Here is a 12,034-nt window from a genome sequence, read left to right as displayed (position 1 = left end):
CCTGGTCAGTCCACTTCTGGAACTTGCTTTATAGATCAGGCTGGCCTCTAACTTACAGAGATCAACCTGCCTCTGCATCCCAAAAGCTGGATTAAATGTATGTGTCTCCATGCCACATCACACCACATACGTCTAGATGTTTAATAGTGAGCAAGAAAAGTACACAATACACACACACACACACACACACATACACATCTGAAACAGGGTCTCATGTACCTCAACCTAACCCTTAAATTCACTACATACTTGAGGCTGTCCTTCAACTCCTGGACCTCCTGTTTTTACCTCCTACATTGTAGAATCACAACATGTACTACCATGCTCAGTTCACAGAAAGATTTGTAAATTAATGTTTACAGTCACTTAATTTTCAATACTCAAAAACTACACAAATTTCCAAAACTACCCAAAACTATCCAAAACTACCCAAACGTTCATCAACTAACAACAAAATGGCTCGCATCCATAAAGCAGGAGAATCATACGTGACCTTCAACCTCATTATACTGAATGAAGGAAACTGTACAAAAGAGAACATTATCTTCACTATTCACATCCATAAAATCCCTTACATTGAAAACCAACCTATAGTACTAAAAACCAGATGCACAATTGTCCTGAGTGGAGGAAGCACTGGGAAACAGGTAAAAAGGATGACAAGGGGATGAGGGTACAAGTGGCTTTTGTGGGTGGGTAAAATGTTTACTACCTGATCATAAAGTTTCACAGAGAAGGACAAAAGTAAATATTCACTAGACTTCTCTGAATACATACGGCTTCCTGGATGTCAATTATATGTCAATAAAGCTGTAACACGGAAAAACCTACACTTGCTCATGACTCGCTGCATTCCTTCCATTCTTCAGTACTTATCCAGGAGTTACGAAGACACGTGTGTACATTCTAGAATGAGCAAAGCTGATGGACGCCATAAAAGCCATCAGTGGTTGCCTAGGGTCAGGGAAGGGATTAACTGAAGCTGATCAACACCATAAAAGCCATCAGTGGTTGCCTAGGGTCAGGGAAGGGATTAACTGAAAAAGGACGCCAGTGTACACGGTCTATATGTTGACTGAAATGCTGGTCCCAGAAGGGATCTGCTTTACAAAATCATCAAACTATATGTTTAACTGATGTAAGGTATACCTCAGTACAGTAATTTTCATCAAACTGTAGGAGGGGTTGGATAGTGCGCCTTAGAAATCCAGAGAGAAAGGTCTCACTATACAATGCTTCTGCATGGAAATTTCCCTCTACATCAAAAGTAAAAGAAAACCCTGAAAACAGGTGATCTAAAAGGACAATTTAAAAAACAATCACCTTTTGCTGAACACACAATTCTGTATCAAGCCACTGCTGTCTACACACATTTTCTGGCATCCTTTCTCCTTTCCTACAACTTAGGTATTAGTGTTGCTACTTAGATTAGGGGTTTTCTGACCTGAGAATTAGACTGGGCTTGGGCTCAGAGCAGGGACACTGCATCACAGGGAGTGAGTGAGCCTCAGTCTCCACATACAACTGACTCGATGTTAAAAATACTTGTGAATCCAGGATGACTACTATACTATTAAAAATCTGTAAAGTTCATTTGCTTCCTAAACGATGACTTCCTTGAACACAGGTATTTGTTAGTATACCCCCGTCCATTTCTTAAGAGAAGCCTGGCATGTGAATGCTTGATAAATATTTGGTATTTCAATTTAAATTCATAAGATTCATTATAAAGTAAATACTAGCTAAGCTATAATTTGTTTCCCTTATTAACATATCTTATTGGAGGGAAGATTCCATCACAAGGCACGTGATCAAGAAGGGCATGCATAAGATATTCAACAATTCTGATGTCATTATCATGCACCAGTCTTACGAGGATAAGGCAGAAAGAGAGACTATGAGAACCTGTGCCTCAGCATTTTTTCCCTGACTCCTACTCTAATGGCCAACATGGGCCATGAGAGACTCTGCACTAACTTAAATGTCCATGGCAAAGACGTACAGATTTCAATGATTACGAGAGCTTGTTCAATTGTTTCACTGCCTTCATTTAGCCCTAATTTGACAAGTATGATTTTTATCACTGGTTATAGTAAATACTAATTCTTGATGTAAACACTAAGAAACCACTGTTAATTTCAACTTAGGGCTTCAAGCTACAGAACACAATTCCAAATATTTACTGGAAACCCAATCCTACTCTTTAGGATAAAATTCAATCCTTACCTATACCCGAAAGGTATGTACGGAGTGAAAATATATACATGTATGTAAAACTTACATATGTTTATTACAGCTACATTATAATTACATGATTTAGTTTATACTGTATTCAAATATATATAATCATTTATTTTAAATAATTCTATGATGTTTTATTATAGAAATTTCTAAGTATTTTATGAGTAGTCAATAGCTGTAGTTACAAGATGAAAACTCAGCCAGGTCTCTCATAGGAGCATCATGCTATTAAACGCCAGGCCTTTCCAATGACATTATATGGGTCACTTTTACAATGATGAAAATAGTCCATTTTTTATTTTTAAGCTTTTCAGGCAGATTCCGTGACACTGCTCTGTTTTCTGATTCACAGGGAGCACTTCCTGAAGCTTCCGTATATAGGGAAAAAGAAAGCAGATGCCTCCTGGGGTTGTCCTCAGATCAGACGACAAGGAACAGGGGATGAAAAATTATCTTCAAGTCTCTTATCCTCAGAGACCTAGAACTTTTCCAAGACAGGGAATTCATAGTTTGCCAAGAACTAAAGTCATTTGCCCTTAGCAATGGTGGAACACAAGCAGCTGCACTCCATCTATAACTCTTACTTAATAAAGAAAACAAAGGTCCCAGCCAAACAATGAATATGCAGACCCGAAACCTCTATGTAAAAGGGTAAGTGAGTCGGACATCAATTTCACAAGGGATGTAACCTCAGCAATTTTTAAAAATAGAATCTCTTGAAACCATTAAAAGTATAGGGACCTGGAGTGGAACTTCCAGACAAAAAGGCAAAGAACTCCAACACCCACTTTGCTTCTCCTTCTGAAACAAACACACAGAACATCTCACGTCCTATAACCTGAAGCTTCTGTATACAGGAAAAAAGAAAGCAGATGCCTCCTATGGTTGTCCTCAGAACAGACGACAAGGAAAGGGACAGAAACCCTTCTAACCACAGCCTAGGCAGGACAGACACCAGGTGTAAAAGCATACAGAAACTCTCCTGTAGGGAAGGAAGAGAAGCTAGCAGACATGAGAAAGTCAGGACAAAGGACAGAAACATCCAAAGCTGTTAACAGGTCATTGCTGCTGTGCTAGGAAGTTTGTTACTTTTGTTCCTTAAAAATATGCCAACTGGGATGCTTAGACACTGCTGACAGAAATAGAGACTGATAACAGCACCTCAAAAACCACTAGGCAGCTCTTTCAAGCTAGACATTGTAGTATGCTTCAACCAATTAATTCTATATTTCTAGAAAAGATAACAAAGAAATTCATGTATTTGTTAAAACACTTGTATATAATGCTTACAGCAGCATTCTGCATAAAAATCCCAAACTAGAAGCCAGGTAAATATGCAACACAGGCATCATAAGTTGTGATCACTCTTAAAAGAATAACATATAGAAATGAAAACAAACTATGAACAAACTATCTAGTGCTTCTTGAATCACTATGGATAGCTCTCTGTAATGTTGAGCAAAGAAGACTAGGCACGCATGCACACAAACACAGAGAGAGAGACAGAGACAGAGAGACAGAGACAGACAGAGACTGAGAGACAGACAGACAGAGACAGAGAGAGAGAAAGAGAGAGACAGAGAGACAGAGAGAGACAGAGACAGAGAGACAGAGAGAGAGACTTATTGTGGTACCTGTCACATACAATTCTAAGTCAGACAAACTCATCTGCGATGTCAGAAAAGCAACTACCCTCTTCAAGAGGCTGAAGAGAATGGAATGAGTCTGCAGGAGGCTACTGGCTAACCCAATAAATAATGTTCCCTTTTTTAATATGGATGCTAGCTCCTTAGCTATTTCCATGAAAATTCAACAATTTATATATTTACAACTTGTGAACATTTTTGTGTACATTCAAAGCTTGCTTTAGAGGACAAAACACACACATACACAAAATCACAAGTTGTTTAGTTCCCCTAGGGTTAAATGTTCTTCATTGTGTTAAGAGGTATATATTCCTATCACAACATGAACAAGGAAGAATGAAAAACAGAACATTACCTGACCTTCAAAAGTGTGAAGCCTGTCAAAGACAATGCATGCAAGTTAGGGAGCATAAAGGAATGCTTGCCCCTTGAGGAACGCTAGTACTAAAACTATGCGGGAGCTGAGAGGTGCTGCAACATTAGGGAAGGCCTCAAACTAGGTGCAAGATTGCATCTAGATCCTAGAATTGTAAATGCTAGACAGATCTGACAAAGAGATACTCTGAGGTGAAGAACAGCAGAGTGAGTGGAGGCCACATGGATCTAAGTGACAGTAAGAGATCAGCATTTCTGCTCCAAAAGATACAGACCTAAGTAGAAACAGCCCAAATGTCCACTCACTGATGAACAGATCAGAAAAACTTGTGGCACAATAGTCTCTCCTTACCCAAGGTATTTCTTTCTGTGTTTTGTTATTCACCCTCAATTACTATCAAGATATTAAACAGAAGAATCTAGAAATAAAAAAATCATAAATTGTAAATAACATGACATTTCTGCAAGAATGATACGATTTCTCCTTTTGCAATATCCCCCAATATATCTGTGTGTGTGTGTGTGTGTGTGTGTGTGTGTGTGTGTGTGTGTGTGTGTGTATGTTTCTTAGTAATGGCCAAATCACAGGGCTAGTGGTGCTGGCAACTTAGAAATGCCAGAAAGAAGCCATAAAGTACTTCCTTTAAGTGAGAAAGAAGGTGAACTTCTCAACAAGGAGAAAAAGAAAAGAAGAAGAAAAGCTGGATACTAGAACTGCTAAAACATGGTAGAATAGAAAGTTCTATAAAATGGTAAAGAAAGAAAACAAGATTTGAGACTATTTTGCTTATCTAATCTCAAACTACAAGACTTATGGCCATAGTGCATGCGACATGCCTAATAACAATGGAAAATGTGTTAAATATCAGGACTCGATACTCTGAAATTTCAGCATTCTCTAGGGGGTCCTGAAACATATGTTCTGTAGATAGCAGAGAACTACCATATGCCCAAGCAATAGAACACTATTTACTAATAAAAAGAAATATAATAATGGTGATCTACCATGAACCTTGGATATATTTTTCCAGTAAAAGAAATGAAATGCAGAGGCCACATCATATACCATTCCATTTCAAGGAATGCCAGAAGAAGTAGGGCCATGGGGACAGAGAGCAGATTTTTTTTAAGAAGTCTTTTTTTTAAAAGATCTATTTATTTATTATATGTAAGTACACTGTAGCTGTCCTCAGATACTCCAGAAGAGGGCATCAGATTTTGTTACGGACGGTTGTGAGCCACCATGTGGTTGCTGGGATTTGAACTCGGGACCTTCAGAAGAACAGTCAGCACTCTTAACCACTGAGCCATCTCGCCAGCCCCAGAGAGCAGATTCTTAAGTAGCTCCCAGAGCTGGAAGGAATCAGACATGAGATGGAGCTACAGGCCTTATAGGGAGATACGAACATTCTAAAATTGATAGTGGCTTTAGTTGTACAGTTCTGTGAATACATGAAAAATACTAACTGTTCACTTTAAAAGAAATCATATGAAACACAGGTCAGTAAAGCCATTTTAAAAAGTGAGGAATAAACAGGATTATCACAATGCATAGCCAAGGGAGTCACATCTACCAGGTATTTTAAATGCCTTAAGGGTCTAGGATTATAATCCTAGGAAACATTTGGAGATGTCTAAGTGAGATTTTACTCAGAGAATATACAGGATGCATACTTAAGACTCTTCTCTAATAAAAGTATTCACATATTTTTGAGTACATTCCTGAAATACATGCCAAAATCACACAGAAGAGAGAGGACAGGAAAAGGATGCTGTGACTACTGAGAAAGTTGCTTTGCCTTGCTGCTAAATGCCACAGATGGGTCTATCAGCATCATGTTTATGCAAAGCTCACAGTCATCTGTGTTAAATCTTCACGCATCCTAATCTTATAAACTTCCTGCTAAAATGACAATGATAACTGACCTGTCATACTTTCAGACAGTGCATTCATTTGTCATAGGATATTGGATTCAATTTCAGTGCTATGAGAACCTCCATTAATGTTACTTAGCCTACTGATGCTTACACATTTGGCTGAATTATAATTTAGCATTATTAACATATTTAGCATTATTAACATTCCAAGAATGGGGGGATGAAAGATGGCTCTGTGGATAAGAGTATGTGCTGTTCTTGCAAAGGACTGGGGCCCCAGTTCCAAGGGATTGAATCCCTTCTTCAGGCACTGACTGCACGTGGTGTGCAGACACACATACAGGAAAAACATTCATATGCATAAAATAAATATTTTAAAGGATTCTAAAGTTTGAATACAGTAAGAGAACTAAAGAACCAAAATCTAACACACAAAAGTAGAAACTACACATGTCCAACACTAGGAAAGGTAACGCACTCAGAATTGAACCTGAAAATCATCTCCACAGGAAAAATACAGAAATCTGGTGTCTAGAATATTGAGAACAATTTTTTAAAAGAATAAATTATTTAAAATAAAAAGCTCATTCTAAGAGAACAGATAAAAGGAAAGCTTTAACAAAGACCGTTTGAATACATCTATGAGACAACCCAGTCTCTTCCCCTGAATCGTGGAGAAAGAATCCTTCAGGCAGTCCTGCCATAACCCCTCTAGAGACCCGCCAGAAAAAGAAACTCCACCTTCCCCCAGGAGGTGGTAAGAGGGCAGCAATACAAAAGAAGAACTTAGTGGGATAGCCCACACACAAGCAAACTAGTGTTCCCCTTTCTAAGCACCTCGCTAGTCTCCTTACAGGTAGGTAAGCCATAAGAAACTAAAGAAGATTGATCTCTTTTTAAACTCTCTTCTCTGAAAAGGAGGTGGGGGTAGGGGGAAATTTGAACTTTGTAAAGTTCTAGAACTAAGGGAAACATACATTCTATAACTGAATAAAAGAAAAACAACTTAGTTGTCTCTAACCAACAATAAAAGCAAAGTGAAAACCTGAAAAAGAAATAGGTTATCATTGACATCTAGAATGAGGTGTCTGCTGTCAGCTTAAGTAGAGCAAGGCTCTCTCTTTCCTGACACTAAGCCAGGGGTTGCACTACAAGGAAACAAAGCATGCCATAGGAATAGCAAGACCTGTTTTATGATCATTAACTGCTCCATATCAAGAGAAATTTACTCAATATTCTTCAACTGTCTGTTCATTTGCACAAGAAGATTTATGGTGAAAGCCAATTGACAGGAAAGGACTCACTATGAAGCACCAGCTGCCCTGGTATTCCCTGCGTAGCCCAGGCTGTCTTTGAACACCCAGCAATTCTTCTGCATCAGCTTTGGGATTACAGGTGTACCCACCAAGCCCACCTTCACTTTGTTTTGTCTGCTTGCTTGCTTTTGCTCGTGTGTTTATCTGTTGGTTTATCCATTTGGTTTGGGTTTTGTTTGGTATAATTATCAAAGACCATGATCAGGAGAGTCCAAATGGAAAGTACACTGATACACAGTAAGAACAGAAACTCAAGGTGCCACCAGGATGAATACTGAAGGAAAGTCCTGAAGAGAGGATGAGGGTGAAGTTCTGTGGTAAACACTTTGAGTAACACAGACAAGGCCCTGAATCTGAGGAAGAGGGGGAAGAATCTTAAGGAATTTTTTATATAATCATTCAATGAATACCATGGGACTGGAAATATGATCTCTAATCTATAATCAAGAACAGAATAAGAAGATAGACAGCAGCTGAAGCTAGTAAGGCAGACCTAAACAAAGGAGACGGACTTTGTAGGAGGTAGCACCAGTCTTCAAAACCTGATTCCAAACAGTGATCGCAAAGACTAATTTCCCAAAAGAAAAGAAAATTAGATATACATATATATATATATATATATATATATATATATATATACACACACACATACACACACACAGAGGTGAAAATAATTCTTAAATATATACAAAATGCCTAGAAAATTTTCTATTTCTGAAGACTTTTCATCAATATATTTACTCTTTAAAATGATTCAAATCATTTGTATTACTGTGTTTATACATATCTGCATAATATAAGCTGATTCTAGCAATGTACTGAAGTCCCCCGCCCCGCCGCTCCCAGCACCCAAATGGAGACCTTTGTGACTGAAGTAATGTAGAATCATCAGACGCATATATAGCGACAACATAACCACTTGTCTCAAGCTATTCTGTAGAGCCCACGAGATGGCCTGAAACTTAGAGAGTAGAGTCAACTTAATTTTAAAAAAAGAAATAAAAGGAACTTGCAAGCAATATAAAGCTCACATTACAAAAGTAATATAAACTATATTCTGAGCAAAAATTCATGTTTTTTAATTTTTTCTATATAGTATTGCATACAATATTCATTCTCTACAATAAACTTAAAAATTTAATCACTGGGTACCTTTAAATCTTATCTATCCTTACTGACTCGTGCACGAGCATACTTGGAAAGTAATTTCAAAAGGATGATTCAATTCCAACCATTAGCTGTTCTGCAGTTCCTCCTCCAGGCAATGTTCTTTAAATTAGATATGTTATTTGATTCCAGTTCTGAGATCCATAAGCCCAAACCTAACGTAATTCATAACATAATTGTGATGTGTGCAAAAAAGTACTGTGTTCAAGGGGAACAGTGAGTCTGAACACCCTCAGCAATTGAAACATGACATTTCAGAAACAGCTCATGTTTGCCCAACAGGCAAAGGGCAGCAATTTGCAAGAAAGAGTAAGACCTACCTGAGCAGATAAACAGCCCTGTCAATATCACTGAGGTCTTCATCAACAGTCAGTCTTTCTATTTCTTCTGGTGTCTGTCAAGCATAAAATGCAAATTAGGCACACAAACATTTGGTCACTGTTGGCTCCCAAAGACCCTTGAAGACCCTATGGGTAAAAATTCACAATTATAGCAATGACAACTAGTCCGGAATCTGAGGATTCTTCTACACTATATTAAACACAGATCTCCAGTTGAGTGCTGAGAGGGGGGACTGTCTGTACTCTTCTGCCTTATAGACTGTAGGGCCTCAATGGAATCAACTTCATTACACATACATACCACATGTGAACATATTTACCTATATAGTCACATATTTTTGTCTTCAACACAGTACCCCAAGCCGCTACAACGTTTTCCACACCGGGAAATGCGTTAAAGAGGAGTTGAATAAAACAGAAAAGACAAGCTATGTAGCTCCTGTTGGGAACCGAATGAGCTCAGACGGAAAGGAAATCAAAGGCTCTAGAAAGGTAATGAAGAACTGGCCAGGAGGGTAGGGAAGGGGCCCATAAACTAGGTTTGCCATCTGTGAGGATGAGGGTTGAAACCCCACAGGCTGGAAAGATGACTCTGCGGGGTTGGGGAGCGAGTTGAGGTAGGGGGAAAAACAGGTTGACTCCCCTCAAGGGGGCTGGGGAGCAGGGTCCCGCCTACAGTCCTGGAGGACCTGGGAGGAAAAGGATGCATGGTGACTCAGGATGGGAGGAAAGGGTTGAGGAGAAGCTTTGAAACCCTAAACTAGGGCGACTCTGGGAAGGGTGCCTCTCCTTGGAAGGTGAAGGAGGCCATGCTGCACGGGGAGACCCAAGCTTGATCTTATGCAGAGGTGGGGGTAGGACCGTGAAAGGATGGGACCTGAGACGTCCCGGCGAGAGATGGAACTAGGGCTGTCTGAAACCCAGGATGGGCCAGCGACCAGAACCTGGGACAGCACCACGGGCTGAGGAGCTGGCTGCGGAGGCTGGCCCCGAGAACAGCGGCTTGGCCGTTCGTGGGGGAGGCCGGAGCGGGGTGGGGCGCAGGGCTGGCCGCAGTCGGGGGACCCGGCTGATTCCAGTCAGTCAGGGGCAGGTTGATTTCAGTTCGGAGACTGGGCTGGCCGTAGTCTAGGGACCCAGCTGGCTCCAGTCAGAGGAAGGGACTAGCCTCAGTCAGGAGGCAGGGCTAGCTCTAGTCAGGGTAAGGGACTGGTTCCAGTCAGGGGTCAGGGACAGGCCGACCCTTGGCTGCGGCAGGGAATGAAGCTCTGAAGCGGCTGCGGTGACAGGGCGACTGGCGCTGGAGCGCCGAGGGGCAGTCAGTCGGACGGCGGGCAGCCCTGAGGGGAGCGTCTCTCGGTCCCGCGCACCTTGAGGCTCCGGCGGACCGGCCTCTCGATGATGGTGAGCTCCTGCAGGTCTTCCATGTAGCCAAACAGGCTGTTCTGCCCGAAATCCATCGCGACGCCGGCGTCGGGCGGCGGCGGATGCATGGACCGCCGAGGGGCTCCCTCGCCGGCCCGCCCGAGCGGCCCCGGGATGCCGGACGCGCGCAGCCCCGCGCCGCCCACCAGAAGGACTCTCTGGTCCCGCTCTCGGCCGCCGGGAAGCAGAGCCAGAGGCCGCAGGCGACGAGAACACGAGCGCGGCGGGAGCCGGGGAGCAGCGCACCGAGGGGGCGGGGCGGGTGGAGGGGGCGGGGCGCGCGGAGGGGGCGGGGCCAGAACAGGGAGCCGCCTCAGCGGCCGCCTCGGTCCCGCCCCCGCCCGGGGTTTGCGCGCGCGGTAGGACGCAACTGCCGCGCAACGACGCTCCCTGGTCGGGCTCCCTGGGCCCTCGCCCCACCCTAATGGGGCGAGCCCCGCCCCTCGGCGCGTGCGCAGAGTTCTCCGCGTCCCCAGGCGGCCAGGAGGCGGGCCGGGGGCGGGAAATGGGCGCGGGCAGGCTGAGCCAATGAGAGTGAAGCGGGGGAAGTGTGCGGTGTGCTGGGCTCTTCTGCACCTGTGAGAGCAACTTTCTGGTTATTTGGTGGCTGCTCTGCTGGCCTGCTGCTGGTGTAGACAAGCCCCTGCTAACTCAACACCCGGCCTAGGGACCCTCGAGTGGCCAAATCAAGCTGGTTAGAGCCTAGTGTGTGCCTGAGGATAGGAGACAGGTATATGCGAGTACAGTTCTGCAGTGCTGACGTTGGAAGCAGGAAAATGTCCCAAAAGGCCTTCTTAAAAAAAAAAAAAAAAAAAAAAAAAAGACCTAAACTGAATCCTGAAAAATCAATAAGGATTTACTAAAAGAGGTTAGAGCCAGCCCTTTCGGATAAAACTTGGACCATGATGAGTGCAGCTCTTCTTAGAGAACTGGGAGGTAGTGCTTAGCACAGTGGGTAGAAAGAGACGTGTAAGACCTCGGTGGAGCACTACCTTGCTCTAGGGGAGCACATTGATTCAACTCGCTTACATTTGGTTCTACTCAAAATAAGACAGGGAAGGGTTGGAGAGATGACCCAGTTGTTAAAAGCACTGGCTCCTCTTCCAGAAGACACAGTTTCAATACCTAGCGCTACTGTGGCGACTAATAACACCCTGAAAGTTCAATTCCAGGGCCCTCTTTTGACCACCTGACAATATGCAGATGTGCACAGCCATTTACATAGGTAAAAGTGCCACACCTGACACTCAGTTCCATCCATTGGACACACTTAGTGAAAAGAAGGGACTGAGTCTTACAAGTTGTCCAATGACATCCACAGTCACTCCATCTTACAGGCACGCATGCACACACACACACACACACACAGGGATGATGTCTCAAAGAGTAAGAACACTTGCTGGGCAGTCCTAAAGAAATGAATTCAGATCCTATCACCCACATTTAATAATAATAATTTTTAAAAAGCCAGCATGAGCCTGTAACCCCCACATGTGGGGGCTGGAGACAAAAGGACCCCAGGAGCTTGCAATCTGCCTTCCGCTTCTGTGAGTGACCCTACCATGACGGAGAAAAGCAGGATAAGACACTGGATAGCTTCCTCTGGCTTCTTCATGAAACAAACCATTAGCTCTCAAAGCCAGGA

General features: G+C 42.7%; 1 protein-coding gene across 3 annotated transcripts in view; it reads right to left on the bottom strand.

The window, feature by feature from the left end:
• Ppp4r4 (protein phosphatase 4 regulatory subunit 4) overlaps nucleotides 1–10,617 on the bottom strand; it is an 80,917-nt gene extending 70,300 nt beyond the window's left edge. For all 3 annotated transcript variants that reach the window (XR_003838410.1, XM_021179275.2, XM_029484573.1), the window contains exons 1-2: nucleotides 10,335–10,617; nucleotides 8,944–9,017 (exon numbers count right to left, since the gene is read on the bottom strand). Coding sequence is in view for 2 of the 3 variants with exons in the window: in XM_021179275.2 (XP_021034934.1) it covers nucleotides 8,944–9,017; nucleotides 10,335–10,457 (197 nt within the window). In the remaining variant the exon portion in view is untranslated. The remainder of the gene's footprint in view (nucleotides 1–8,943; nucleotides 9,018–10,334) is intronic.
• Nucleotides 10,618–12,034: the final 1,417 nt, after the last annotated feature.

The sequence above is a fragment of the Mus caroli genome, chromosome 12 (assembly GCF_900094665.2).
Source record: "Mus caroli chromosome 12, CAROLI_EIJ_v1.1, whole genome shotgun sequence".
Taxonomy (NCBI): Eukaryota; Metazoa; Chordata; class Mammalia; order Rodentia; family Muridae; genus Mus; species Mus caroli.
The sequence above is the reverse complement of the archived record's forward strand: the minus strand, read 5'-3'. Positions and strand labels throughout refer to the sequence as shown.